A 26,037-nucleotide genomic window follows, 5' to 3' on the forward strand; every position below is an offset into this window, starting at 1 on the left:
GAAGCCCCTGGGGAGCAGGTAAGGCACAGATGTTCTTTCATGATATATTCTTACCTTCAATGCAGCTAGCTAACAAACCAAGTAAAACCTCCATCTTGTTCAGGAAGGAGACCCCAGCTCACCCCATAGACAATGAGTTAAATAAAAACAAAGGTGGCTACTTCTTGGTATCTGTGGAAACAGACATCTTGGTGGAAGAAATAGGAGTCTCCACCCAGGTGGACAATGCTTCACTGTCATCGAGACAAGGAACTCTGTCTCAGGTTGACATTTTTCGGCCACTGGGTTGCCAGCATGTTAGGTCACAGTTGTACAAGTAGACAGAAAAGGACCTGTTACACACGCAAATGCCTGCATCAATCATAATTCCAAAACATCTAAGAACTTGATATGCCCTGGGGGAAAATGGACATTGATTCCAGAGTTAAAAGTTGAAAATACTATGTACTTTAAAATATCATTTCTACCCTGAAATTGTATAGGACTATACTCCAAGCCAAAAACTCGAATGGATATACTTTAGGAAAACGTCAAACATACTGAAGAAAGACTTTCACAGAAAAATTTCCACCAGCCTTAAAAACACAAAAAGAAAGCAATGCTGTCAGAAAGGAACTTTACAGAACAAGCGAGGTTCCTGGTTACTTTATTAATTATATTGGGTTAGCTATGTCAGGAAAGGTGTCCTTTTAAGTATGACTCACCAGGGATTCACCTGTACACTATCCAGGTACATACATACATGTCTATATGAAGACTTACCTGAAGAACATGTAAAGACATGTCTATGTAATGTCTGAGGAAACCAGCACCCTTCTCAAAAACTCAGGGAAGCCTGGAAGCATCTCCTGTTTCGCAACTACTCCAGCCACTCTTGCCCAATTCCACCCACCAGGCTGATTGGCTGCGGGGACCGCCGCTTGGCTGCGGGGACCGCGGGGCGGCCGCTGGCATCTATTTTAATCCCGGAACTGGGGAAGCCCTCCGGCTCCTTCCCGCAGCGGCTCTTGAAGCTATAAGAGGCTGAGGCCGCTGCTCCCTTCTTCAGAGGTTCCGCTCAACTCAGAACTACTTCTTCCAAATTCTACATCTTGGGGGACTTTGCGAAGGAAACCCAGAGGTGGCAGGAGAGGTAGGCAGTTCTCAGGAAGGGTGGGATGCTCCGGATGCCCGAGCCTGGTCCGGGTGGCAGGGTCCTCGTGAGTCCGTGGGGACCAAGTGGCGACAGTCCCAAGTCGCTCCAGGAGCTTCCGCAGCAGCCCCTGTGTCTGTGTTTTCCCGCACTAGCCCCGCGCTTGGATCCCGCTGCGCGGCTTGCAGTCGCGGGCCCGGTGGAGAAGCGCGCAGGGCGGAGGAGACCCAGCAGGGCGAGGTGGCCTGATCCAGAGCCGAGCACCGTGTCCACGCGGGTGAAACAGCTCCCCGGGATTCCCTGGGGTGAGTTACCTCCAGGCCCGGCCCAGGAGCATCAGAGTGGGGCTCCTCCTTGTCGCGGGGCTCCGAAGGGCAGTGAGCTCTGCCTAGGCTCTGGTCCTCTGGTCCCCGCGGCCACGTGTTTAGCTAATGAACTGTGGTTTCTCCTCAGGTGGTGATGGGGTTTGAAGAGGACCTTAATGGAAGCGCAGACAAGAACTTCTCAAAGATGGGCAAAAAGAGGTAGTCAGATTGTTTCACTTTCGTACTTTTACTTTACAAGTCTTGTACATTCGGGCCAATTAGTTTGTAGCCTCCAGCACTGCATGAAATGATTAGTGGGTGTTATTTCAGCCTTCAGAAACGCAAGCAAACCAGCCCGTGGGAGGAACTCCTCTGCTTGGAGTAGTTCTTCAGATGTGTTTGACAGATCCATGCTTCTGTTCAGGTTTAGACCGGCCATGGCTCACATCCTTTTTGTTTTATGACCCCAGCTGTATGAACACTGTTGATCGCTCATGCGGCCGAGCCATACGTTGCTTGGGCTCTCACTGTGGTTCATTATCTTCTGATAAACACGTATACTAACACAGACTGTGCAGTGACAGGTGAAACAGAACAATATAGTTGGATGGTTTAAGGTTGCTTATCTATACTTAAATTATTAAGTAATTTTAAATTATTAAAACTGAAAATGTGATTACTAAGAGAAAATAGTTATTTTCAATATACTTTTATCATAGTGGACTGCGTTTGGCCGGTAATTAAAAAAATACCTCAGTAGCTTCATTATTTATAGAAAATTATAAACTTAGATAATAGGAATTAGTATTAATATTATTCGGAAACCAGGTTTCAGTGTAAAGAGGGAAAGTACAAGGTAAAAGTAAATTTTATGTTTAATAATGTGAAATTAGAATAAGAAACTTCAATATGAAGTCATGATTTTTTTTTTCCAGTCATTCATTTTTAGTCCTGAAAAGGATAGTACAGAAAAGCACTCTTGGAGCTTTCTGTTAAAGAAAGGGACACTGTATAGAACAGGTAATTTCAGCCAGATCTGGGGCAGAGAAAATACAAAGTGAGCCTGGAGTATCTGGTACTAACAAACAAGAAAGCAGTATTTAATGGACTGGTCAGAAGAGACAGGAGGACTGACAAGATGGCCCCAAACACCTCCATCCAAGCCTGGCAAGCCTGGCAAGCCTGGCAAGCCTGGCAAGCCTGGTTTTGAATCCCTTCTCCAGAACCCATGTGGTAGAATCAGAAACCAACTGTAAGTTTCTAGTTGACCTGGACCTGCACTGACACTTGCCTTGCCACCTTTGTGGGTGCATCCAAACACAATAAATACAATACAAAAAAAGAAAGAAAGAAAGAAAGAAAGAAAGAAAGAAAGAAAGAAAGAAAGAAAATCAAAACCACCAACAAGACATAGGCACAAGCTACAAGGGTTTGAACTCCAGAGAAGGTAAATGCTGTAAGTGATTTCGAGATGCTAGAAACAGTACAGTTAGTAGTTGCTCACTGAGCCACTGGTTCTGAGAGGAAGGAAACAGTAAAAGATGAAGCATATAAAAGAAGCTTCATTACAGAAAAATGCAGCTGTCACAGGGGAAAGCACGCTATTTGTCTCTCAGGTGAGAGAGAGGAAATTGTCCTTTCCTGGGGAGGGAGTTTGCTCTGAGGATCTTCACCTTCACCAAGGGACCAGACATAGCACCACTGGTGGTGGCACAGGCGGTCAAGTGACTCAGCTCCTGGTGGGATTTGGGGAGACAGGAATTTTATCTGAGTGCAGCCAAGCTTCTAGACTGCTGTTATCTAAAGGAGATAAATTGTGAGACACATTTGAAGTTTTAAAAGTAAGGCAAGTTTCGGAAAGTCTGGGATATTGAGTATCCCAGACATAGCATTTTTGCATTTAATAAAAATTATGAAATAAGATGGCATCCTCTTCTACTCTAAGTCCATATTTTTATATTTAATATTCATGTCCTATTTGTGCTCTCAGCTTGAAACACATATACCCGATATGTGGAATGTTTTGGGAGATAATTACTTAGAATAGGAGCTGCTTGAACTGTATACACACACACACACACACACACACACACACACACACGAGCACCTGTGTACCTGTGTATACACAGGACTTGTTTTGTTTTTGAGTTAGCATCTTGCTGTGTAGTAAGGTAGAGGCTGTCCACAAAATTACTGTGTAGCTGAGGCTAGCCTGAACTTGTAATTCCTCCTCCCTCCTCTGTTTCCTGAGAGCTAGAATTAAAAGGTATACACCAACACTCCTAAGTATATTGTGTACAAAAAGCAAGGTGAAAAAATAAATGGTTTGGTTCTACACATATCCTCATTTTATTATTGGTTCTGTTGTGATTTCAAAGTAGACAAATTTCCTTTTATGTTTTGTTTAGTGGCTCTTATTAAACCACTCATCAGCACTGGTTTTGTTATTTAGTTATTTCTGTGGCTCTACATCTACTCTAGGATGGTTGTCTGGATGAATCCCGAAGTGCTTTTTAAGCTCTAGTCTGGGAGAGAGCATACACATTGCTACCAGTTCTTACTCCCAGTAGATACCACAAAGCACCCATCAGTTCAGAACACAGTGCTGTAAAAAAACCAATTGATAGTCAATCATGTTGATGTAGAAATTTCCAAAATACATGTTACAGATAGTACTTTAGTACTAACGACTGAACTAGTGGCTTGTGCGTGTGAGAGAAGTGTTTGCCTACTGAATTATGTCTCTTGCTCAGTGCTAGGCAAGTGCTGTATCACAGAGCTCCATCCTGGCTGAAAGTGTATGTTCAGACAGTCTCAAAAGCCTGCATCTCCTACCTCAGCTTGGTGGCCCAGTAGCAGGACCTGGGACAAGTTAAAACTATTCTTCTGTATGGGTCTTATCTGTCAGAGTCAAACAGTATGCCCTCTTCAGAGTTCTTAATGAATTACGTGTGTTTTGGCTCATGCCTGGAATGTCACAAGTTCTCCTAAGGAGCTAATAGTGTTAGTGTCAGAGAAAGAAAAAGTAAGGAAAAAGCAGAGCTGAAATGGTTCATGGCTGTCTCTTTCCTCACATCCTAGCTGCAGGGATGCTGAAGCCCTGCTTTAGACTACCAGCACGGGATCCATCCCGAGGCTGTGTGTTTGGGTCCATGTTGCACTACTGCAAACTGGATTTCTTTTCTTTATATCTTCTGACTTAATTTACTGCATGAACAATATATACTTTTAACCCTAAAAGGCTGTGTCAAAATAATGGTCTTCTGTCTAAAATAGTCTTTCATATGACCAGTTTGGTACAATTAGCTCCTCACCCATACAGGCAGTTGCTTGTGGTAACAAATGTGGGTTATAAGGTAGAGTTATTTGATTTGCAACTTTGAAGAAGAGTTGACCTTTTTCATGTAAGGACACCTTTCTGACAATTTATGGGGCCTTTAAAAAAAAAATCACAGATTTTTAAGCCTGCATTTATTTTTGTTATAGTCCACCTAGGAGCTCAGATGTGCACTCAGAATTAGATTTGCTCTTAGAATAGTTTAACTACTTTTCAAATTAGGAGAGTTAGGTTCAACATCTGATCACTGCTTTCCCTGGACTAAAGAGAGTGATTACAAATGCTATCCAGAGTGCCGATGATGATGATGATGGTGATGGTGATGGTGGTGATGATGATGATAGATGTCTAAGTAGTAATTAAACTACATTCACACATATCAAGAAGATTATTGGGAAGATTAATTTGGAACATGATTGATTTTCTTTTTTTCAATAGAGTATCACTATGTAGCCCAGGTTTCCCGCTACCTTGTAATCTTCCTGCCTGAGCGATCGCAGTACTGGAATTATAAATATAATTCCATCATATCATAATTAGACCGAAAATAATCCAAAAGAGGTTAAAAAAAATAGCAAACTTGATTTTTTTTTTTTAATGTGTAGTATTTTACTTGTGGAAAATGTATTCATCATAAAAATGAGGAAATATCTACCACACAAGTAAATAGTGTCATACAAACCCCAACACCTGGGCAAGAGCAGAAGCTCTGTGGGCGAATCGTTTGAAGGCCAGACCTGGTAACACACATCTGTAATCCTCTGTTGGAGAACGATGAAGTTAAAACAGGAGGTTTACCGGAAGCTAATGGGACAGCTAGCCTGGTAAATCCAGAGCTGAATAACAAGAGACCTTGTCTCTGCTGGTAGGAGGCAAGAATGAGAGCCCAGGTTTCCGTTGACCTCCATCCGCGTCCATGTTTGTGCCCTGCCCTCCTCCCCACACATACTCACGAGAACGTACATGCACACAAAAGGTAAAACAGTTAAAAAATAGAAATACAATACCCAGTGATCATCCTACGTTTAAATGTGTAAAGTATATGAACAGTACTTATGCTTCATAAACGACATCAGACTGTTTTAGTGCGTACTGCGTGGACATACTTGTGCTACTTGTCATTAGTTTTAAAACTTAAAGCTTTCCTAGCATATCTGAAGCTTTGTATAATTCCTGTGTTGTGTTTCTCAGTAAAGAGGAGAAGAAAGAAAAGAAGCCTGCTGTTGGCGTATTTGGGATGGTGAGTTTGGGATGGATTCATTATTTAAAACTCTTCCCGCAAAAAGACGATATTTCACATGGCTTTCTTGGGAAGTATGAAAAATGTGGATGTAAAGTTAACTGATTGGAGTCAGTTTATTTTCAGAGAAATGCCAATCATAATTTGCCATGTACTGAACCTCAGCAGCTCCCTCCTCGGTTTTCAGTTTTTTCTTGAATTATTTATGTTGCCTGTGCTCTTTTACCTGTATTTTTCTTCTCGACAGCCATTGCCAGGTAGGTAGAGGAAACTTGCCGTATTTGATTCTGTCTTGCTATGTATGTCGAACAGATTGGCCTTCTACCGCGTACCTCCTAAGAGCTGGAATTACCATGTTAGCATGCTTGATCACAGCAAAGGGAGAGCAGTCTGCTGTTAGACAGTAGCAGTGGCGATCTAAAATGTGTTCGAAGTGCCATTTACGGTTTTGTGTGCTCACTGTGCGCATGCTCTGCTCTCTTCTAGTTTCGCTACGCGGATTGGCTTGACAAGCTGTGCATCGCTTTGGGAACTCTCGCTGCTATTATCCATGGAACCTTACTTCCCCTCTTGATGCTGGTGTTTGGAAACATGACAGATAGTTTTTCAAAGGCAGAAAACAGTATTCTGCCAAGCATAACTAATCAAAGTAAGAATCATTTGCGGGACCAAATTTATTGGAATTTTGCAAGTAACCTTCGCTTAATGAACCATTTGCAGGGCCTTTTCTCAGTGTGCAGTGTTGTGGTTTGTGCTGTGAAGGACGCAGGGGGTCAGAGCTCTAGTTCATGTTGGTATTGAGTTTGAAAAGATAATGTTTATGGGCATTAGAGCATCCAGGAGTGCTGGCAGAGATATGGCAAAAAGGAGAGGCTCTATGAAGTCAGAAATGTCTTTGAAAGCTTCAGGAGGAAGTACAGGATCTAACCAGGATGGCAATGGTTACAAGCATCCATGGCTATGGGTGTGAGTTTAGGATAATGTCCGTGGCTTTAAGTGAGAGCGAGGAGTTTAAGGTGTCACTAACACTTTTAGCCTAAGAAACTAGACGGATGTAGTTACTCTCCATTGAGAAAAAGGGAGGGAGAGACAGCTGGGCAGTTTTGGCTGAAAGCAGATCCTGCGGTGGAGAGAAGAAGGCTAAGACAGTTGTTTATAGAGAGAGGGAGAGGGGACAGGGTAAGGGAGTGAGAGAGTGTGTGAGGGTGTTAGTTATCAATGGGAAAAGTAATGTTTTTGTTCTCATAGAAATAAGACAGTGGAAGGTGATATTTGAAAGAGTGAGGACATTTAGAGAGACCCTCTGGAAGGACAGCATACAATGATCAGGGGGAAATGTTTACTCAGGGTAATAGCACAGACAGTTCAGCTATAGTAGCAGGTGGTAATCGTGTATTCACGTCAGACTCCGAAGATGGATGGATGAGGAGGTGGGAGGCTCCACGTGTTTTGTGCTGGTAAGTAAACCCTCCCGTCTGCCAAGCACATGTTTAAAAACTGTCCTGTGGATGCCTGAAATCATAGAGAATACTGAACCTTGCATATATTTACAACGTATTTCTTATACAGACACACCCGTGATAAATTTTAATTTATAAATTAGGCATGATGAGATTGATGACAACAATTAATAAAACAACAGATACAGCAATGCACTGTGTTAAAGGTTATTTCAGTGTTTGTCCCTATTTTCTCTCTCTACCATCTTACTGTGTCCTCCTGATCCTCCTTTTAATGATGTCACATGATGCAGTTTCATGAGTCATTTCGGGAAACTGAAACCACAGAAAGTCTAGCTTTGGGTGAATAGGGGACTGTCAAAATTTAGGGGTTTTTTTTTGTTGTTGTTGTTACAGTTCAAAGGAAGAAATGGATTAATACAGAAAGATTCAAAACCTCGGAAGAGTGGAGAAATGAGTGAGCTGCTGAGTTACTTTGTCTTTAACACAAACGTTCTTGACTTGGGAGAGACAGGTTGCTAGCTCTGAGTTCAGTTTTCAGGTCACTGTTGGTCCTGTAGAGATGAGTTATAAACTACTGGAGGACTTACAACTCAAGTTTGTACTCAGTGAACACGTTGGCAGGTTCCAGTTATATATTTAGGTAGGGGTATGTGTGTGGTGTGTGCGTGTGCATGTGTGTGTGTGTGTATGACAACAATTAATGAAAAGGCAGGCCATGATTTTAAAGAGAGCAAGTAGTCTATGGTTGGGTTTGGAGGGAGAAAAGGGAAAGGAAGCTGTACTGGAAACTGATGACTCTCTTCTCTAATCAACCCAGTGGTGGCGGCATGCGTTCCTAACTGCTCGGCCTAGTGATTTAGGTTCTCAAATGAAACATACACACTTGCAGCCTTATATTTTAATATGTCTTGGCCACTCCCAAACCTCCATGTGGCTAACACCTCTCCTCCCATATTCCTGAGTTATTACTTACTAAAATCTATATTCCATCTTTGTTGTCCTAGACCCAGTTAGGACAGGGGGCTGGGGCCACTCTTCTCTATTCTTACATGCTGGGTGTCTCTCTGTCCTCCACTTCTCAGGCCTGGTCTTTACTCCTCTCCCAGCATGGGGTTCTCTCTCCTTCCTCCTCCCTCAGTTCCCTTGCCTGGTAATCCTAAAGTCCCGCCTCTGTCTGCCTGCCCAGCCATTGGCCGCTGGCAACTTTATTTACCAATCAAACCAAATTGGGGGTAGGGACCCTTGTGCGTTTTGGGGGACCCAATTAACATGATACAAGCGTTAGGTCAAATTCACAACAGGAAATGATATAGTTATACTATAATCTCAAAAAGTAAAAAGAAAATTAAAAATGTTGGCATTGCCTATATGAAAATACTCTTGATAATTCAGTGATATACTTAGCTTACAAGGACCCTTTGCTTTTGATTTTTAGATTAAGTGTGTGTGTGTGTGTGTGTGTGTGTGTGTACCACTCAGGTGGACATTTAGTCAGGTTGCCTACTGAGGCCAGAAGCCATTGAATCCCCTGGAGCTATAATTGCAGGAGGCTGTGGGCCACACAGTGTGGGTTCTGGGAATTGACATTGGGTCCTCTTCAAGAATAGTTAGTACGCCTGACTGCTGGGCCATGTCCCCATCCCTGGACTTTTTACATTTGATATTAGAGACCAAATGCATGGCTTTGTGCATCATTTGAACTTGTTTTTTGAGGTGCTGAGAACTGAACTTATGAAGTCCTACTAAGCAATATTCCTAGCCTGATAACTGAACTTTTTTTAAAGGTTTATTTATCTATTTATATCTATGGATGTTGTATTTGCATATGTGCATGTATGACACAAGAGGACAGCAGATTCTGAGCCACTATGTGGTATCTGAGAATTGAACTCAGGACCTCTGGAAAAGAGCAGCCAGTGCTCACAACCACGGAGCCATATCTCTAGCCTGATATTTGAATTATTAAGTCTAAGTGCTAGATGAATCCTTATCCAAGAAATATGCATATAAATATCCAAACTAATCTGTAGCACATTGGAACCTTTGCTGCTTTGTTCTTGGTTCCTGGGGTCCATGTCTTTGTGTTTTTGCTTATCCTGAGTTAAAACTATACTATTTTGTGATTGCTGTGTCCTAGACTACAGAGCTTTTTTGTTTATCAATTGCTCAAGGAGGCCCAGATTCTAGAGGACATTACACAATACAGGGCTCTAGCCAGACAGCTGTGTAAAGACTTCAGTGGGTCCATCCTTTACTGCCGCTCCTGCTGGCCCCATAGTAGCTCTTCTGATGCCCTGCTTGGTCTCAGCATGGACTTGGTTTCACTGTGAGGTTTGATTTCTAAACATTCTACTCCCATCTCTCTTTAGCTGAATATTAAAACAGCCTTTCTACCAGACTCTGATGTCTGAGACAGGGAATTCTCTAGCTCTGACACACTATTTGTGTGTGCGTGTGCGTGTGCGTACAAAGCTTAACCAACTGGAGTTTTCTTTAGTCTCAGAATTCATATCTCCATGTAAACCAAGTCCTATCTTCAGATAGACCTAGATAAAGACTGCTGTGGTTTTAAATGTGTTATACTGATATTGACAGGACGCACAAAAGTCTAAGTGACATCCAGGAAATTAAAGAAATGACAGTGAATTGTCATAAGATAGGACTAGAGACTGGGTAATATATGAGTTGAAGGGGCCTTCAATCCAGCATAGGGTATGGACCAAGGTCAAGGGGATCAGAAGCTCAATCATCTTCACACATGTCCATATTATTTACCTCATAAATCATCTGTTTTCTTCCTTTCCCTCCCTTCTCATTGAGTTCCACACATACTGTAATCTAATGTTGTGGTGACTTTAAGATTTAAAGTATGCTTTTTCTTGAGTCAACAATCCTGATTATGAAAACTTTTCCTATACAATATTTACCATGTGTTTACCATACATATGTACACATCTTCTTATGCAGTAATGCTTGTCTATTTATGTGGTCCTGTATCAAACCTAGGGCATAGTGCTTGCTAGGTAAGTAGATTCCCACTGAGCAACATTCCCAGTTTGTAGAATTGTTTGTAACAGTATGATATTGGAAAGAACTATAATGAATGGAAATTTAAAATTGATGCAAGCATACACTGGCAAGAAAAATTGTTAATGAATGTAGACCAAGATTCATTTTTTTAATGTTTTGTATATAGATACATCCATAAAAGAAAATTTGAAAATATATACACAAAAATGTTGACTGGTACTTACTTATATTTATGTGAATAGTTAAGGTGGTGGGGTTTCTCATCTATTTGGTTCAGACTGTTAGCACTTTCTAATATTGCATCATGCTGTATTCTTCTTGATAACTTTGAAGCAACAATAAGAGTAAAGAAATGAGGAGCTAGGGTTTAAGTATGTGCGCAAGTGTCTGGTCACATTGGTGTTTATTTGTCACGGTGAGTTTCTTCTTGAAAGTCAGTAGCACTGAATGTAGGCTGTGTGTAGGTGTGCAGGGCCAGCAGGAAAGTGAATGGATGTCAATAAAGCTTGAATTGGAACTGAATTGAATTTAACTAAATCACTTGAATCCTGCTTTTGCTCGAGCTTGGTTCATTTTTCTTGTTTATTATCATTGGAGATCAAAGAGGCATAAACGGGCCAGCTCTGTTTTCTGGTTGTCTAGGTGAAATCAACGGTACACAGATCGTCAGCAACAACAGTCTGGAGGAAGACATGGCCACGTAATTCTGCAATTTATTCTTTCATCAATCTTTCTTGCATGAATCCAGTTATAATGATCTATACAAATTTTCACTCTTACAATATGATTTGAAGCTGAATTAAGAATCACTCACTGTCCACAGTTTTGCGATTATTAGTTTGCTTCTTGCACAGTTTCCCTAGTAATAATGATAGTAAGACTGGCCAGCAGGAAAATTTTAAACTCAACTTCTAATTCTAAAGAATAAAATAAAATACCCTAGACTAAATAAATGTTTAATTTGGGTCTTGGCTTACCTTGGAGAAATATTTTAATGCTTTATTCTCTTTGAAGCTTACTGCTCAATATCTTTTAATATTCAATATCTTTTAATAAATATGCAAAGATCTATAACAATAATCAAACAATATGATTCTATATTATTCTATGGATGGTTTCACATGTTTAAAGGAAGCATAGCCACTTTCTTGTATTTGAAAGATACAAAGCAGCTCCTTTGTATCCTCTATACTATTGTATAGAGGCATGATTATATATATATATATATATATATATATATATATATATATATATATGGAGAGAGAGAGAGAGAGAGAGAGAGAGAGAGAGAGAGAGAGAAGTATATGCCTCCTCTGACCTCACTACATAGCCCAGGCTGCTCTCAAGTTTGTGGCATTCCATCTGCCTCAGCCTTACAAGTGTTGGGATTACAGGTTTAAGAACCATGCCCAGTTAACAGCAATATCTTGATTGATTCCACTACTAAGGAATCGTGGACACACCTTAGGACTGTGAAATGTATTGACAGGAGGCTTGTGAGATTGAGGCCAGCCTGGGCTACTTAGCAAGATCTTTAAAAATATAAGTAAGTGAACAAATAAATAAAGCTAAACAATTATAAGCTATTCCCTAAGCATAGGTTATACTTGTTAAATGGGGCTACTCTTGCTATATCATTAGCACATGAAAAATAATTGATTATAGACTCATCTATTAATGAGAAGCATTTTAGTTGTAACATATCTTCTTGCAAGTTGTAAAAGGGAACAGGGTATGAGCTGTTAGCAAGATTCCTGATAGGCGGAGCACAGAATTGTGACCACCATATCAGACACTCTCTTGCTTTTAAATAAGCATTTTGATGCTTCCCCACAACACACTGCATTCTTCAGAAGATAACAAGTGGAACTCTTCTTTTTTTAAATGGGGAAAATCTGTACCCGGTATTTTATATTGGAGGTTTGCCTTTAGTTTAAACATCAACTAATAGAGAAGCCCAAAGGTTGCTCACTTTTGTGAATGTGAAGACTCAGAACAAGTCAACATCAATTCTTCTTTTTTGTTTGTTTATTTGTTTGTTTGTTTGTTTAATTTGAGGGCTCTCATTTTTTTCATTGTTTCAATTTAAATTAGAAGGTCTGATCTTTGATTCCTTAAAACACGTTAGGGTAGTTCAAAATGACCTGTTGGTCAGGTGACTTACAAATACTATTAGTTTTCAGCTGCCACTTACCAGCCACGGTCTGTCGTTAGTTCAATGGGCATGGCATCACTCCCATCCCTGGGTTCCAGTTTCCAACAAGTTCTGTCACTTGTCCCTTGACAGGCAGACAGCCTGTCAATGTTGGTTGCTCATGATGCTGATGTAATAAGATCAGGGCTAAAACGGCACGTCCTACCCAATTGCCTGTACACCAAGCAATCTTTCACAGTAACTGTCTTCTCCGAATGCTTATTTTATGTTAGGTACTGGCCCAAGCACCACTTTACCAGCTAGGAGCATAGAGTGTTAAGCAGCCTGCCTGAGCTTACAAGGTAGTTTAGTGAAGAGCTGGGTTTTATTTACCCCGCTGCAGTGACCACTATTGGTCATTTCTCTACGTTAGTGCAGATGCAGATGAATGCTAACCACTACAACTCCTTACAACTGTTCTCATCGGTTAAGGATGAGGGGATACGCAGAAATACAGTGTTCTTGTTTTTCAGGTACGCCTACTATTACTCAGGGATTGGTGCTGGTGTGCTCATAGTTGCTTACATCCAGGTTTCACTTTGGTGCCTGGCAGCTGGAAGACAAATACACAAGATCAGGCAGAAGTTTTTTCATGCTATAATGAATCAGGAGATAGGCTGGTTTGACGTGCATGACGTTGGGGAGCTCAACACCCGGCTCACAGAGTGAGTACTTTGTTTGATGCTGAAGTCAGATGTGGTCGTGGTCTTGTTCTTCTTCATGCTGTGAAGCAGATACTACCAGCTCTGTTAGGAGTGCCGCTACATCACTGAGCAGAGTAAAGCCCTGTGGAAAGTACTGTGTCTTACACAGCTTCCTGTTCACAGCACCCTGGCAGGGAATGGGAGGCAGGGAGGGGGCTCCTGCTTGCCTGGCACTGAATGAGGGATTAGGCTGGCAGAATCAAGACTGAGTACAGCAGTGTGTACAAGGGAGCAACAACATGGCCTGTCTAGCCCCACTGAGCGCTATCCTGCCAGGGCTCCATGGCATCCTTGGACAACAATGGAAAGAAGGAAGGGGCTCCTGTCTGTCATCCTCTGCTTCATGGAAGGCAGATGAACTCAGGGATTTTGTATTCATAGAGGACAGCACCATATACATAAAGCAGAAATCTCTTAGCAGTTTGAAATTTCACAGTGAATATTTTACACATCCTATAAGGCCTCATGGACCATAGAACACTGTTTAATGACAAATCTACTGGAAAAAACCTATCAAGTGGAATGTGTATATATTTATATATGTTCTAGAAATTAATTTACATCAGGCTCAGTGATGCAGTCTAAAACTGAATAAATTCTGTGTTTGCAAATCTGACATTTGTAACACAATCTCTTTCTCCTTTAGTGATGTCTCCAAAATTAATGACGGGATTGGTGACAAAATTGGAATGTTTTTTCAGAACATAACAACATTTTTAGCTGGTTTTATAATAGGTTTTATAAGTGGTTGGAAGCTAACCCTTGTAATCTTGGCTGTCAGCCCTCTTATTGGATTGTCATCAGCTCTATGGGCAAAGGTAAGTGCACACATTCTAGACTCAGGGGAGGGTCTTTTAACCACAACAACTGTGAGTTTGGTACTTCCTTTTAGACTTCTGTTTGCCAGTCAGTGGGACAAGATGAACCTACCTCTCTGAGCTATTATTTGTGGAAAAGATAAGAAGGAAAGGGACCTCCTATTTTATTCCCCACATTTATAGTAAATACACGGTGAGCTCAGTAGAGGACAGGACTATATCACAGTGAGGTGTCAGCGATAAAAGTGACCTTCCCATGTCTCTACCATCCTACAATGATTAATGTCAGACTTATTGTCACTCTCCAGGGAGCAATCTTAGGTTGGCATACTTGAATTGCACGTTTACCCAATGAACCATCTTGCCAGGCTTTGCCAAACTAAAAGCTTCTTTTTCTTAATCGATTTTCCAGCTCGGTAAAACACTGGACAAGTTATGTTTAGATTCATGCCAGAATTTAATTTAAAAAATATTCAAAATGTTTTAGGATATCTTCTAAATAGATAAGGAAAAGGGAGCACAAGTTAATCTTTAAGATCTACACATTTTTTTCAATTATTGGGGTCCTTGTTTCACTCCCTGCTCTGCATGTCTTAGATCCTCAGAGTGTCCGCGTATTTAAAAGATACATGTACTAGCTTGAGAGGCTATTTCTCACTGTGGTCTTGAGACTGTCTTCCCATCCCTGACAAATAAGAAGAACAGAAACATCACAGGCACATCAGTCACCTGATTCAGAGTCCCTTTGTGTCCCTGATTCTCTTCCTTGACCATGCATTGGGACAGCTAGAAGGCACTGAGAGAGAAACCATTACACATTCTCTCTCCCAAGAGATACCTGGCATTAAAATATCTTGTTCTGTATAACTATTAATGTACAAGCAACATTTTTATATCTTTACTTTTTACTTTGCAAAAGATAGAGTTGCCAGGAAATTTTACATGATATGAGATTGTGCTTTGACAGGTACTGACTTCATTTACCAATAAGGAACTCCACGCCTATGCAAAAGCTGGAGCAGTTGCTGAAGAGGTCTTAGCAGCCATCAGAACTGTGATTGCATTTGGTGGACAAAAGAAGGAACTTGAAAGGTTTGGGCTTCTTCTGCTAGAAGTGTAAAATTCTGTGTCATTGCTGATGTTCTGGAAAGTTGCAGTTCTGCTTTCCTACTGCATGCCTTAAGAAAGGGGTACATATGTTCTGTTTGTTTTTTGCATTGAAATGTTTAAAAGCCTATGTTTTCATTCCTAAGAGGAGGGGATGATACTGAAACTACAAATAAGGTGGTATCTGGTACACAGACAACCATTAGTTTAAGAAGTAAAGAAGTAACGGGAATATATATATATATATATATATATATATATATATATATATATATATGTGTGTGTGTGTATACATATATATTTATATATATATATTAGAAATATATATATATATTAGAAAGGCATTGACATTTGCTTTAATAGGGCTGGAGAGTTGGCCTAGTGATTAAAGGGGTATATTGTTCTTTGGGCTCAGCCACCTGTAACTTCAGTTCCAGAGGACCTGATGCCTTTTTTTTTTTTTTTGCCTCCAAGGGCATCTTTGCTCATATGCATACATTACCCCAACACATATAATTTTTAAAAATATACTTTGATAAGAGAAATGTACTGAGGTGCAGGAGGAGGGCACATTTAAATATGGTGAAGGATGTCTCTTAGAGGAGATTTTAACTAGCCTGAGACCTGAGGTATAAGAATAAGTTGCCCATAGCTAGGGCAGAGATGGGGTCTGGGATTGAAGATGATGAAAATCTCCCAAGGTGACACAAGCTATAGGATGGTGTGGGGTATATCATCACAAAACTACTACATGTAAAGCAACCAATCACTCCCACTTTTCCCTCAAAACACCAGATGTGGGAGGAAACTAGCTCATTTGGAACACAAATTTAACCACAATTGTGAATGCATTTAATTCAATAGTCAGAATAGTCTCATTACGTTATGATTAACAGGGTTTTTTTTTTCTTATGTTTTTCATATGTGTTTCATTCCGTATACAAAAACTTTCCACTTTTGTGGAGTCCTGACTGGTGCTTATTGGTTCTATTTTCTGAGTGACTAGAGTCCTATTCTGAAAGTCCTGTTTTTAGAGCTAACTGTTCAAGTATCCACCCTGCTTTTTCTCTAGCTAATTCAGACTTGTAAGTCTTATGTTTAGACTGCTACGTCATGGAAAAAATTGTTTCTCTTTTAATTATGACAGGTAGTTTTACTGGATATAATAGCTTTGGTTATTAGCTGTGCTCTTTCAGAATTTTTTTTTAAGATTTCAAGAAGCATTTATTTTTTTATTGGATATTTTATTTATTTACAGTACAGATGTCATCCCCTTTCCCCATTTCCCCTCCCTAGAATTCTCTATCCTATACTCCCTCTTCCTTCATGCTTTTATACCATTTTGATTACAGGCATGTATTAAGGTCAGTTCTAGGTTGAGGGTCTAGCAATACAATGATGCAAATAGTCAAGGAACAAGCAATAAAATAAACACAAATAGTCAAAGAATAAGCAAGGCATTAAACCCAGTTATGTGAACACTCCCATGAACACTGGTTCTAAAGGTTTATCAGGATGACCAAAGTATCTGAGCCTACTTCCCTGTCCTAGCCCAAGGTCATTTTCATGTCTGAAGTCTACTTCCTTATTCTAGTCTAAACTTTAGAATACTGTCTGAAATTACTTCTTGGTTCTGGCCTAATATTTAGATTCCTGCCTGAGATTACTTCTTTGTTGTAGCCTACGATTTAGACTCCTACCTGAAATTACTTCTTTGTTCTAGTCTGTCAGATTCCTGCTTGAAGCCTACTTCCTTGTCCTTGGCCAATGTCATGTTCCTGTCAAGCAGCCCTTTTCCTTGTCCTTTGCCCATGTCAGCTTCTTGCCAAGCTGCCCCAAAGACTCTCCAACTCTCCCCATTTTTTATTTCATTAACAAGACTGAGCCTGTCTTAGGTCATTCTAACAATAATGCCTTCCTTAGCCATCATGGAATATGCATTATCAAAGGCAATGCACTTATGTCTTGGGTTGGTAAGACTGTGCAGAATCTTACCCGTTCTTGGCTTGCCAGCCTATTAATTTAATAACCTTGTCTGGGGGTCCATTTTCAGGTATAAGCCATGTATTTTGACTGCCAACATGTTGATGTTGTTAAAGATAAGCTTTAACACAATGGGCAGGAATAAAAGTATTCCCAGGACAAGAAGGGCTATCCTGATCAAGCTATATATGCCATTCAAGAGGTTTTTCCAAAATGTAAATACTGAGCTCAGGCCATGGATAATTTTATCAGGATTATCTGCAGCATCAAAGGTCAACAGAGCAGCATTCCTTAAATTCATAATCTCATTATGCAAAGTTAACACATCCAGAGAGGTGCTAGGATTATGCCAAATATCCTACAGGTGTCTTTAAACTTTTTTCTAATTATAATGACAATCATTGTGAATTTCAAAAGTAACACTACTCCAATAATATTTGTCATGACACTTGGGATGGCTCCTAACTCTTGAACCCTGAGCCTCCTTCAGATAATTTGAATGGGTTATAGAGCAGTATTCATTGTTCCAGATACCTATATAAATCTTTTTGTATACTCAATACATTAGTAACATTTTTTTTGCTAGATGGTTAACAAAAATATTTGTCTTAACTCCGTGTGTCAACACTATTGCAGAAGCAGTGGTGTTAGCAATTAATGGAATTAAAGCTGTTATATAACAGCAATAATCAAGCCTGCTACCCTCTTGATTCGGCTATACCCTAACTCACTTTTTCCAGCACTTTCAAGTTTTTTTTTTTTTTTTCAGAGAATCAAGGTTTTCTAATACTCAGGGCAGTGAGACAAAAGCTGGTTGATAGACTCCCATAGCAGACATGTCAGGTTTCAACACACCAACATAATTGGAAATTATACAGTCAATACACTTACAATAAATGCTGTAGAAGAGACATAAACAATTTTAGCTTGGAAATGAAAAGAGCCTTAAAACATGCACTGACCCTTGTCTGAAATCCAGATCCTGTCCCAACTTTATCTCTTGCTATCCTAACATCATAGCGAGCTACAGCTAGCTTCCAAATATGTTCCTGGTGAAGTCCAGATCCAGTCTTCCAAAAGTAGACTGTTATTTCTTATATTGGATGGGTTTCTAGACCAGTACATGATTGAGTCCTAATAGCTGGGCACCTTTAAGAAGAATACAAGAGACATAATTTCTCTTTTTGAGTCTCTAACCCACAAGGTCTAAAACTTGAGGCAAGGCAGCTTGTCCCATCTGGGATATAGTCAAGCAAAAGTGGGTCAGGAACATATGTCCAATACAGCTCCTCAGTCACCCTTGTCAGGGCACTCAGCAAGCTCATAGATTGGCATCATTCTTTGTCTCAGCAACAGTATGTCTCACCAATCTTTTTAAATTTCCATGGGCCTCTTCCAAAATACCTTGTCCTTGAGGATTATATGAAATCCCAGTAATAAATTGTCGACAAAAGTCTTGACTGCTCAACTGCAATTAACACACCTATTATTTGTTTTTTTAATTGAATATTTTATTTATTTACATTTCAATATTATCTCCTCTCCCATTCCCCCCACAAGCCCTTTATCCCACCCCCCTCCTCCTATTACGATGAGGGTGTGCTCCATCCTCCCATTCCCACCACCCTGCTCTTGAATTTCCCAACACTAGGGAATCCAAACTTTCAGATACCAAGGCCGTCTACTTCCACTGATGCCTGGCAAGGCCACCCTCAACTACCTATACATGTGAAGACATGTGTTTGTGTTCTTGGGCTGGAGATTTTAGAGTGGGTACTCCAGCTTGTTTCTTAGGACCATTTGCTTGAAAACTTGTTTTCCAGCCTTTTACTCTAAGGTAGAATCTATCTTTGTCACTGAGGTGGGGTTCCTGTATACAGCAAAATGCTGGGTCCTCTTTATGTATTAAGTCAATTAGCCTATGTCTTTTAATTGGGGAATGGATCCATTGATGTTAGGTATTAAGAAATAGTGATTGTTGCTTCCTGTTATTTTTTGTTATTAGAGGTGGAATTATCTTTGTGTGGCTATCTTCTTTTGGATTTATTGGAAGAGGATTACTTTCTTGCTCTTTCTAGGGTATAATTTCCCTCCTTATATTGGAGCTTTCCTGCTATTATCCTTTGTAGTGCTGGGTTTGTGGAAAGATATTGTGTAAATTTGATTTTTTCATGAAATATCTTGGTTTTTTCATCTATGGTAATTGAAAGTTTTGTTGGGTACAGTAGTCTGGGCTGGCATTTGTGTTCTCTTAGGGTCTGTATGACATCTGTCCAGGATCTTCTCACTTTTATAGTATCTGGTGAGAAGTCTGGTGTAATTCTGATAGGTCTGCCTTTATATGTTACTTGGCCTTTTTTCCCTTACTGCATTTAATATTCTTTCTTTGTTTTGTGCATTTGGTGTTTTGATTATTATATGACTGGAGGTATTTCTTTTCCGGTCTATTCTATTTGGCATTCTATAGGCTTCTTGTATGTTTATGGGCATCTCATTCTTTAGATTGGGGAAGTTTTCTTCTATAATTTTGTTGAAGATATTTATTGGCTCTTTAAGATGGGAATCTTCACTCTTGTCTATATCTATTATCCTTAGGTTTGGTCTTCCCACTGTGTCCTGGATTTCCTGGATGTTTTGTGTTAAGAAATTTTTGCATTTTGTGTTTTCTTTGACAATTGTGTCAATATTTTTTATGGTATCTTTTGCACCTGGGATTCTTTCTTCTATCTCTTGTATTCTGTTGGTAATGCTTGCGTCTATGACTCCTGATTTCTTTCCTAGGTTTCCTATTTCCCAGGTAGTCTCCCTTTTAGATTTCTTTATTGTTTCTACTTCTATTTTTATGTCCTGGATGGTTTTGTTCAATTCCTTCACCTGTTTGTGTTCTCTTGTAATTTTTTAAGGTATTTTTGTGTTTCCTCGTTAAGGGCTTCTACCTGCTTACCTGCGTTCTCCTCAAATTCTTTGAGAGTGTTATTTATGTCCTTCTTAAAGTCCTCTATCATCATCATTAGAAGTGGTTTTAAATCTGAATCTTGCTTTCCTAGTGATATGGAGAATTCAGGACTTTCTTGTGTAGGAGAACTAGGTTCTAATGATGCCAAGTACCCTGGGTTGCTGATGCTTATGTTCCTGTGCTTGCCTTTCGCCATCTGGATCTCCTTAGTGCTACCTGCCCTGTCTCTGACTGGAGCCTGTCTTTCCTCTTATCTTGGTTGTATCAGAACTGTGTGGGGTGGGTGTTACTACTGGGGTTAGAGCTGAGGCTCAAGATCTGCTCAGTGATCAGGCGCAGACAGGAAGGAACCAGTGCTCTGGTCCAGGAGTGACTTCCTGGGTCCTTGTGGGTCCCAGTTACTCCCTGTTTGGGGAGGGTGTTGCTGTCTCTTTACCTAACATACTGCTTGGGTTAGAGCTTCTGGGAGGCCTGCTTCCTCTGGGTTTTGTGAGATTGGGGGCAGAGCTGCTGTCAGGTATCTGCTCTGTACAGGAAGGCTCTTTCAGAATTTCAACCACATCATTTTAAACCCTTCCGGTTTTAAAAGCTCCTATTGAAAAATCAGCTGGTATTCTGAATGCCCCACCTTTCTATGGGATTTGGCCATTTTCTCCTGCAGCTTTCAGTTTTCTCTCTTCCTCCCTTTTTCCCCTTCCCTCTCTCCTTCTCCACTTCTCTCCCTTCTTTCCTGTATTTTTAGTGTCTTAGCTATAATATGACACAGGGAATTTCTTTTCTAGTCCTGTCTCTTAGATGTTCTATATGTGTCTTTTTTTGTTGTTGAAGATTTTTTTTATTAGATATTTTATTTACACTTCAGATGCCATCCCCTTTCCCCATTGCCCCCCTTAGAAAACCCCTATCCCATGCCCCCTTTTTCTTTTTGCACATATACATTTTTAAAAAAATGTTAATCATAGGCTTTATAAGTATGGTATTGCTCAATCAGAGGTGTAACCCACTACCCAACCTAGATATATCAACTATCATTGACTGGTGGAGATACATGAACATCTGCCTCCCTATCTCCCCCCTCTTTCTCTCTTTCATCACCTAGCTTCTCCTCTCCTTCTTCTCCTCCTCTTCTTACTCTGTCTCTTCCTCTCAGTACTCCTCCCACCTTAGCTCCTCCTACATATCACCCTTCCTGTTAGAATGAAACTTTTCTCTCAAAATACAATTAGAGAATAATTATGCCAATTTGTACCCGTGAGGTACAAGATAGTCCTAATACCCAGTCCAACATTTTGTTGACTAACCAGAACCTCTGTCATCTCTCCTAACTAAAACACTTAGTTCTGAACCTGGCTTTTTCCTTGGCTTTAGGATAAATGTCAGCTGACGACCATCCACTCAAATCTTTTCTCTCAAGGTAAATAGCCAGAATTGGCTATGAGGCTATAAGTTTTCAACCCCATCAGAAATCCAGAATGACTGAGTTAACTATAATTGTGGGAAGCACAAAGCATAGCTTCTAAAACTTAGCCAATTTATAGAGACCTCTGAACACCTGGACACTCCCTCTACTACATAACGTTGGAGCATCTGATCTTCCGCCTTCTGGCCCAGGATCATCTGACAGACCGTAGTGCTGCAGAATTATTAAGGGCTGATTACTCTGTCTAGGCAGATATAATCAGTCCACTATTCTGCGAGTGTGTCCTTTCCTGGACAGTAATTTGTCTGCAGATGGAAAGAGGCAATTCTTGTCTAGTGGCTGTCTCACCACAACTGGAGTAACTCGAAAGATGCTCAATTTCTCCTTAGAATTCAATATATGAAGCTGTCAGGAGCAGACAGGTCTCTAATGAAAATGAACATTAATACAGAAATGTTTGTCATGTCAATTCTGTGGATTTCTGATGTTTTGAAAACCAACTATCCATGTAAGGTAATCTGGACTGTTGCCTGTTAACTCCACTCAGCTATTTCTAAATAAAACATAGAAAACACCCTAACAATAAACTCCAACCCATGAATTTGCTGTAGTCCCTTAACTCACAGGCTGACCATCTCAAATCAGTTAAAAAAAAGTTAAAGAAGGACTGGGTCTAAGCCTTGTATTCCTAAGTGTGTTATACTGATACAATGCCTATGAGGGTAACAATATTCATCTCACTCTTATATCAATAAGAAGCTCATACCAATGAAAACCTTAAAATTTGTAATCAAAGTAAATTGGTGCCGTTTAAGAATTTATATCTTCATCTTGATACTAATTATACAGATTTCTACTAATAGGTTATGGTTATGCAATAAACCCTAGCTAATCCTCTCTATTCCCACAAAACCACTACTTTCCCCTAGAAAGACAGCCCAACATTTACCACCTTAGTCCCCAAGCCCAGGGAATAGGGGCACTGACTCTTCATTAGCTTCTTCAAGCTGACTATGGGCGTTGAGATATTAGAAGAGGAGTGGGGGGAAGAGCAAATTGATAAGCCTCTGATGCTGTGTCTTCACTGCCTCCAGATGGAATTCCCGGACCTCAGAGTTTTGAGCAGGTCTGCCCAGCTTGCTTGTTGAGTAGATACACCAAGGCTGATCATTATGCAATATACAATTCTCAAAACAAATTTTAGTATCAAGATAGTTTTTTTTTTTAAGAGGGCTGACATTTTATTAAGGATGTTGGTTCTAACTGTTTTTCTTTTTTCCCCCTCTTTTATTGGATATTATATTTACATTTCAAATTTTATCCCCTTACCACATTCCCCCCACCTCCCAGAAACCCCTTATCCCATCCCCCCTCCTCCTGCTTCTATGAGGGTGTTTACCCACCTACCCCCCAATCACCCTCCCCACCCTCAGATTACCCCCCCCACACTCAGTGCTCAGCCTTCAAGGTACCATTGACCTCATCTCCCACCTATGCCCAACAAGGCCATCCTCCCCTACATGTACAGCTAGAGTCATGTGGCTCTCCATATGTGCTCCTAGCCTGGTGGTTTAGACCCTGGGGAGCTCTGGCTGGTTGGTATTGTTGCTCTCTTCATGAGGCCACCAACCCTTTAGGCTCCTTCAGTTTACTCTCTAACTTCTCCATTGGGAACCTTTGGTCAGATTAATGGTTAGCTGTGACTATCTGCATCTGGGTATGTCAGACTCTGGGGGACCTCTAAGGAGGCAGCCTTATCAGGCTGTTGTCAGCTTTCCCTTCCTGACATCCATATCAGTGTCTATTTTTGGTGACTGCACATGGAATGAATACCCAGGTGGAATGGTCTCCATATAACCTCTCCTTCAGATTCTGTCCCACACTTTGTCTCCATATTTGCTCCCTTGAGTATTTAGTTACTCCTTCTAAGAAAGACCTAGGCATCCTCACTTGTTCTTTCTTCTTCATGAGCTTCATGTCATCTGGTAGTTGAATCTTTTTTGTTTCAAAATTTGGGCTAATCTCTGCTTATCAGTGAGTAAATACCATGTGTGTTCTTTTGTGATTGGGTTACCTCACTCAGGATGATATTTTCTAGTTCCATCCATTTACCTAAGAATTTCTCAAATTCATTATTTTTAATAGCTGCTTAAAATTCCATTGTGTAAATGTACCACATTTTTTGTATCCATTCCTCTGTTGAAGGGCATCTGGGATCTTTCCAGCTTTTGGCTATTATAAATAAGGCTGCTATGAACATAGTGGAGCATATGTCTTTGTTATATGTTGGGGCATTTTCTGGGTATATGCCCAGGAGTGGTATAACTGGGTCCTCAGGTAGTGCTATGTCCAATTTTCTGAGGAACCGCCAGATTGACTTCCAGATTGGTTGTACCATCTTGCAACCCCACCAACAATGATGGAGTGTTCCTCTTTCTTCACATCCTTGCCAGCATCTACTATCACCTGAATTTTTGATCTTAGCCATTCTGACTGGTGTCAGGTGGTATCTCAGTGTTGTTTTGATTTGCATTTCCCTGATGACTAAGGATGTTGAACATTTTTTAAGGTGCTTCTTGGCCATTCGTGTTTCCTCAGTTGAGAATTCTTTGTTTAGCTCTGTACCCCATTTTTAATGGGGTTATTTTGTTGTTTGGTGTCTAATTTCTTGAGTTCTTTGTATATATTCGATATTAGCCCTCTATCAGATGTAGGATTGGTAATGATCTTTTACAAACCTGTTGGTTGCTGTTTTGTCTTGTTGACAGTGTCCTTTGCCTTACAGAAGCTTTGCAATTTGATCGGGTCCCATTTGTCGATTCTTGATCTTAGAGCATAAGCCATTGGTGTTCTGTTCAGGAACTTTTCCCCTGTGCCTAGGTATTCAAGGGTCTTCCCCAACTTCTCTTCTATTAATTTCAGTGTATCTGGCTTTATGTAAAGGTCCTTTATCCACTTGGAGTTGAGCTTTGTACAAGGGGATAAGAATGGATTAATTTGAATCCTTCTATATGTTGACCTCCAGTTGAGCCAGCACCATTTGTTGAAAATGCTGTCCTTTTTCCACTGGATGGTGTTAGCTCCCTTGTCAAAGATCAAGTGACCATAGGTGTGCGTGTTCATTTCTGGGTCTTCAATTCTATTCTATTGATCTTCTTGTCTGTCTCTGTACCAATACCATGCAGTTTTTATCACTACTGCTCTGTAGTACAGTTTGAGGTCAGGGATGGTTATTCCCCCAGAAGTTCTTTTATTGTTGAGAATAGTTCTCGCTATCTTAGGTTTTTTGTTATTCCAAATGAATTTGTAGATTGCTCTTTCTATTTCTATGAAGAATTGATTTGGAATTTTGATGGGTATTGCAATGAATCTGTAGATTGCTTTTGGCAGGATGGCCATTTTTACTAAGTTAACCCTGCCAGTCCAGGAGCATGTGATATCTTTCCATCTTCTGAGATCTTCTTCAATTTCTTTCTTCAGAGACTTGAAGTTCTTGTCATACAGATCTTTCACTTGCTTGGTTAGATTCACTCCAAGATATTTTATTTTATTTGTGGCTATTGTGAAGGGTGTCATTTCTCTAATTTCTTTCTCAGCCTGTTTATCCTTTGAATAGAGGAAGGCTACTGATTTGTTTGAGTTGATTTTATATCCAGCCACGTTGCTAAAGTTGTTTATCAGGTTTAGGAGTTCTCTGGTGGAAGTTTTAGGGTCACTTAAGTATACTATCATATCATCTGCAAATAGTGAAATTTTGACTTCTTCCTTTCCTATCTGTATCCCTTTGACTTCCTTTTGTTGTCTAATTGCTCTAGCTAGGACTTCCAGTACTATATTGAATAGGTAAGGTGAGAGTGGGCAGCCTTGTCTAGTCCCTGATCTTAGTGGGATTGCTTCGTTTCTCTCCATTTAGTTTGATGTTGGCTTCTGGCTTGCTGTATATTGCTTTTACTATGTTTAGGTATGTGCCTTGACTTCCTGATCTTTCCAAGACTTTTATCATGAAGGGATGTTGAATTTTGTCAAATGCTTTCTCAGCATCTAGTAAGATGACCATGTGTTTTTTTTTCTTTGAGTTTATTTATGTAGTGGATTACATTGATGGATTTCTGAATATTGAACCATCCCTGCATTCCTGGGATAAAGCCTACTTGATCTTGATGGATAATTGTTTTGATGTGTTCTTGGATTCGGTTTGCAAGAATTTTATTGAGTATTTTTGCATCAATATTCATAAGTGAAATTTGTCTGTAGTTCTCTTTCTTTGTTGGGTTTTTCTGTGGTTTAGGTATGAGTGTAATGGTAGCTTCATAGAACGAATTGGGTAGTGTTCCTTCTGTTTCTATTC

The 26,037-nt window shown here is 40.2% G+C and overlaps 1 protein-coding gene across 4 annotated transcripts in view; it reads left to right on the forward strand.

The window, feature by feature from the left end:
• The first annotated feature begins 970 nt into the window (after positions 1 to 970).
• LOC117720592 (ATP-dependent translocase ABCB1) overlaps positions 971 to 26,037 on the forward strand; it is a 76,624-nt gene continuing 51,557 nt past the window's right edge. For 3 of the 4 annotated variants that reach the window (XM_034519158.2, XM_076913104.1, XM_076913106.1), the window contains exons 1-9: positions 972 to 1,132; positions 1,288 to 1,437; positions 1,586 to 1,656; positions 5,966 to 6,014; positions 6,501 to 6,663; positions 11,150 to 11,207; positions 13,175 to 13,366; positions 14,052 to 14,223; positions 15,191 to 15,315. In XM_034519158.2, coding sequence (XP_034375049.1) covers positions 1,592 to 1,656; positions 5,966 to 6,014; positions 6,501 to 6,663; positions 11,150 to 11,207; positions 13,175 to 13,366; positions 14,052 to 14,223; positions 15,191 to 15,315 — 824 coding nt within the window. In that variant the 5' untranslated portion in view covers positions 972 to 1,132; positions 1,288 to 1,437; positions 1,586 to 1,591. Of the gene's footprint in view, positions 1,133 to 1,287; positions 1,438 to 1,585; positions 1,657 to 5,965; positions 6,015 to 6,500; positions 6,664 to 11,149; positions 11,208 to 13,174; positions 13,367 to 14,051; positions 14,224 to 15,190; positions 15,316 to 26,037 lie in introns of all 4 variants that reach the window. The other variant, XM_076913105.1, reaches the window with a different exon arrangement.

The sequence above is a fragment of the Arvicanthis niloticus genome, chromosome 15 (assembly GCF_011762505.2).
Source record: "Arvicanthis niloticus isolate mArvNil1 chromosome 15, mArvNil1.pat.X, whole genome shotgun sequence".
In the NCBI taxonomy this organism is placed as follows: Eukaryota; Metazoa; Chordata; class Mammalia; order Rodentia; family Muridae; genus Arvicanthis; species Arvicanthis niloticus.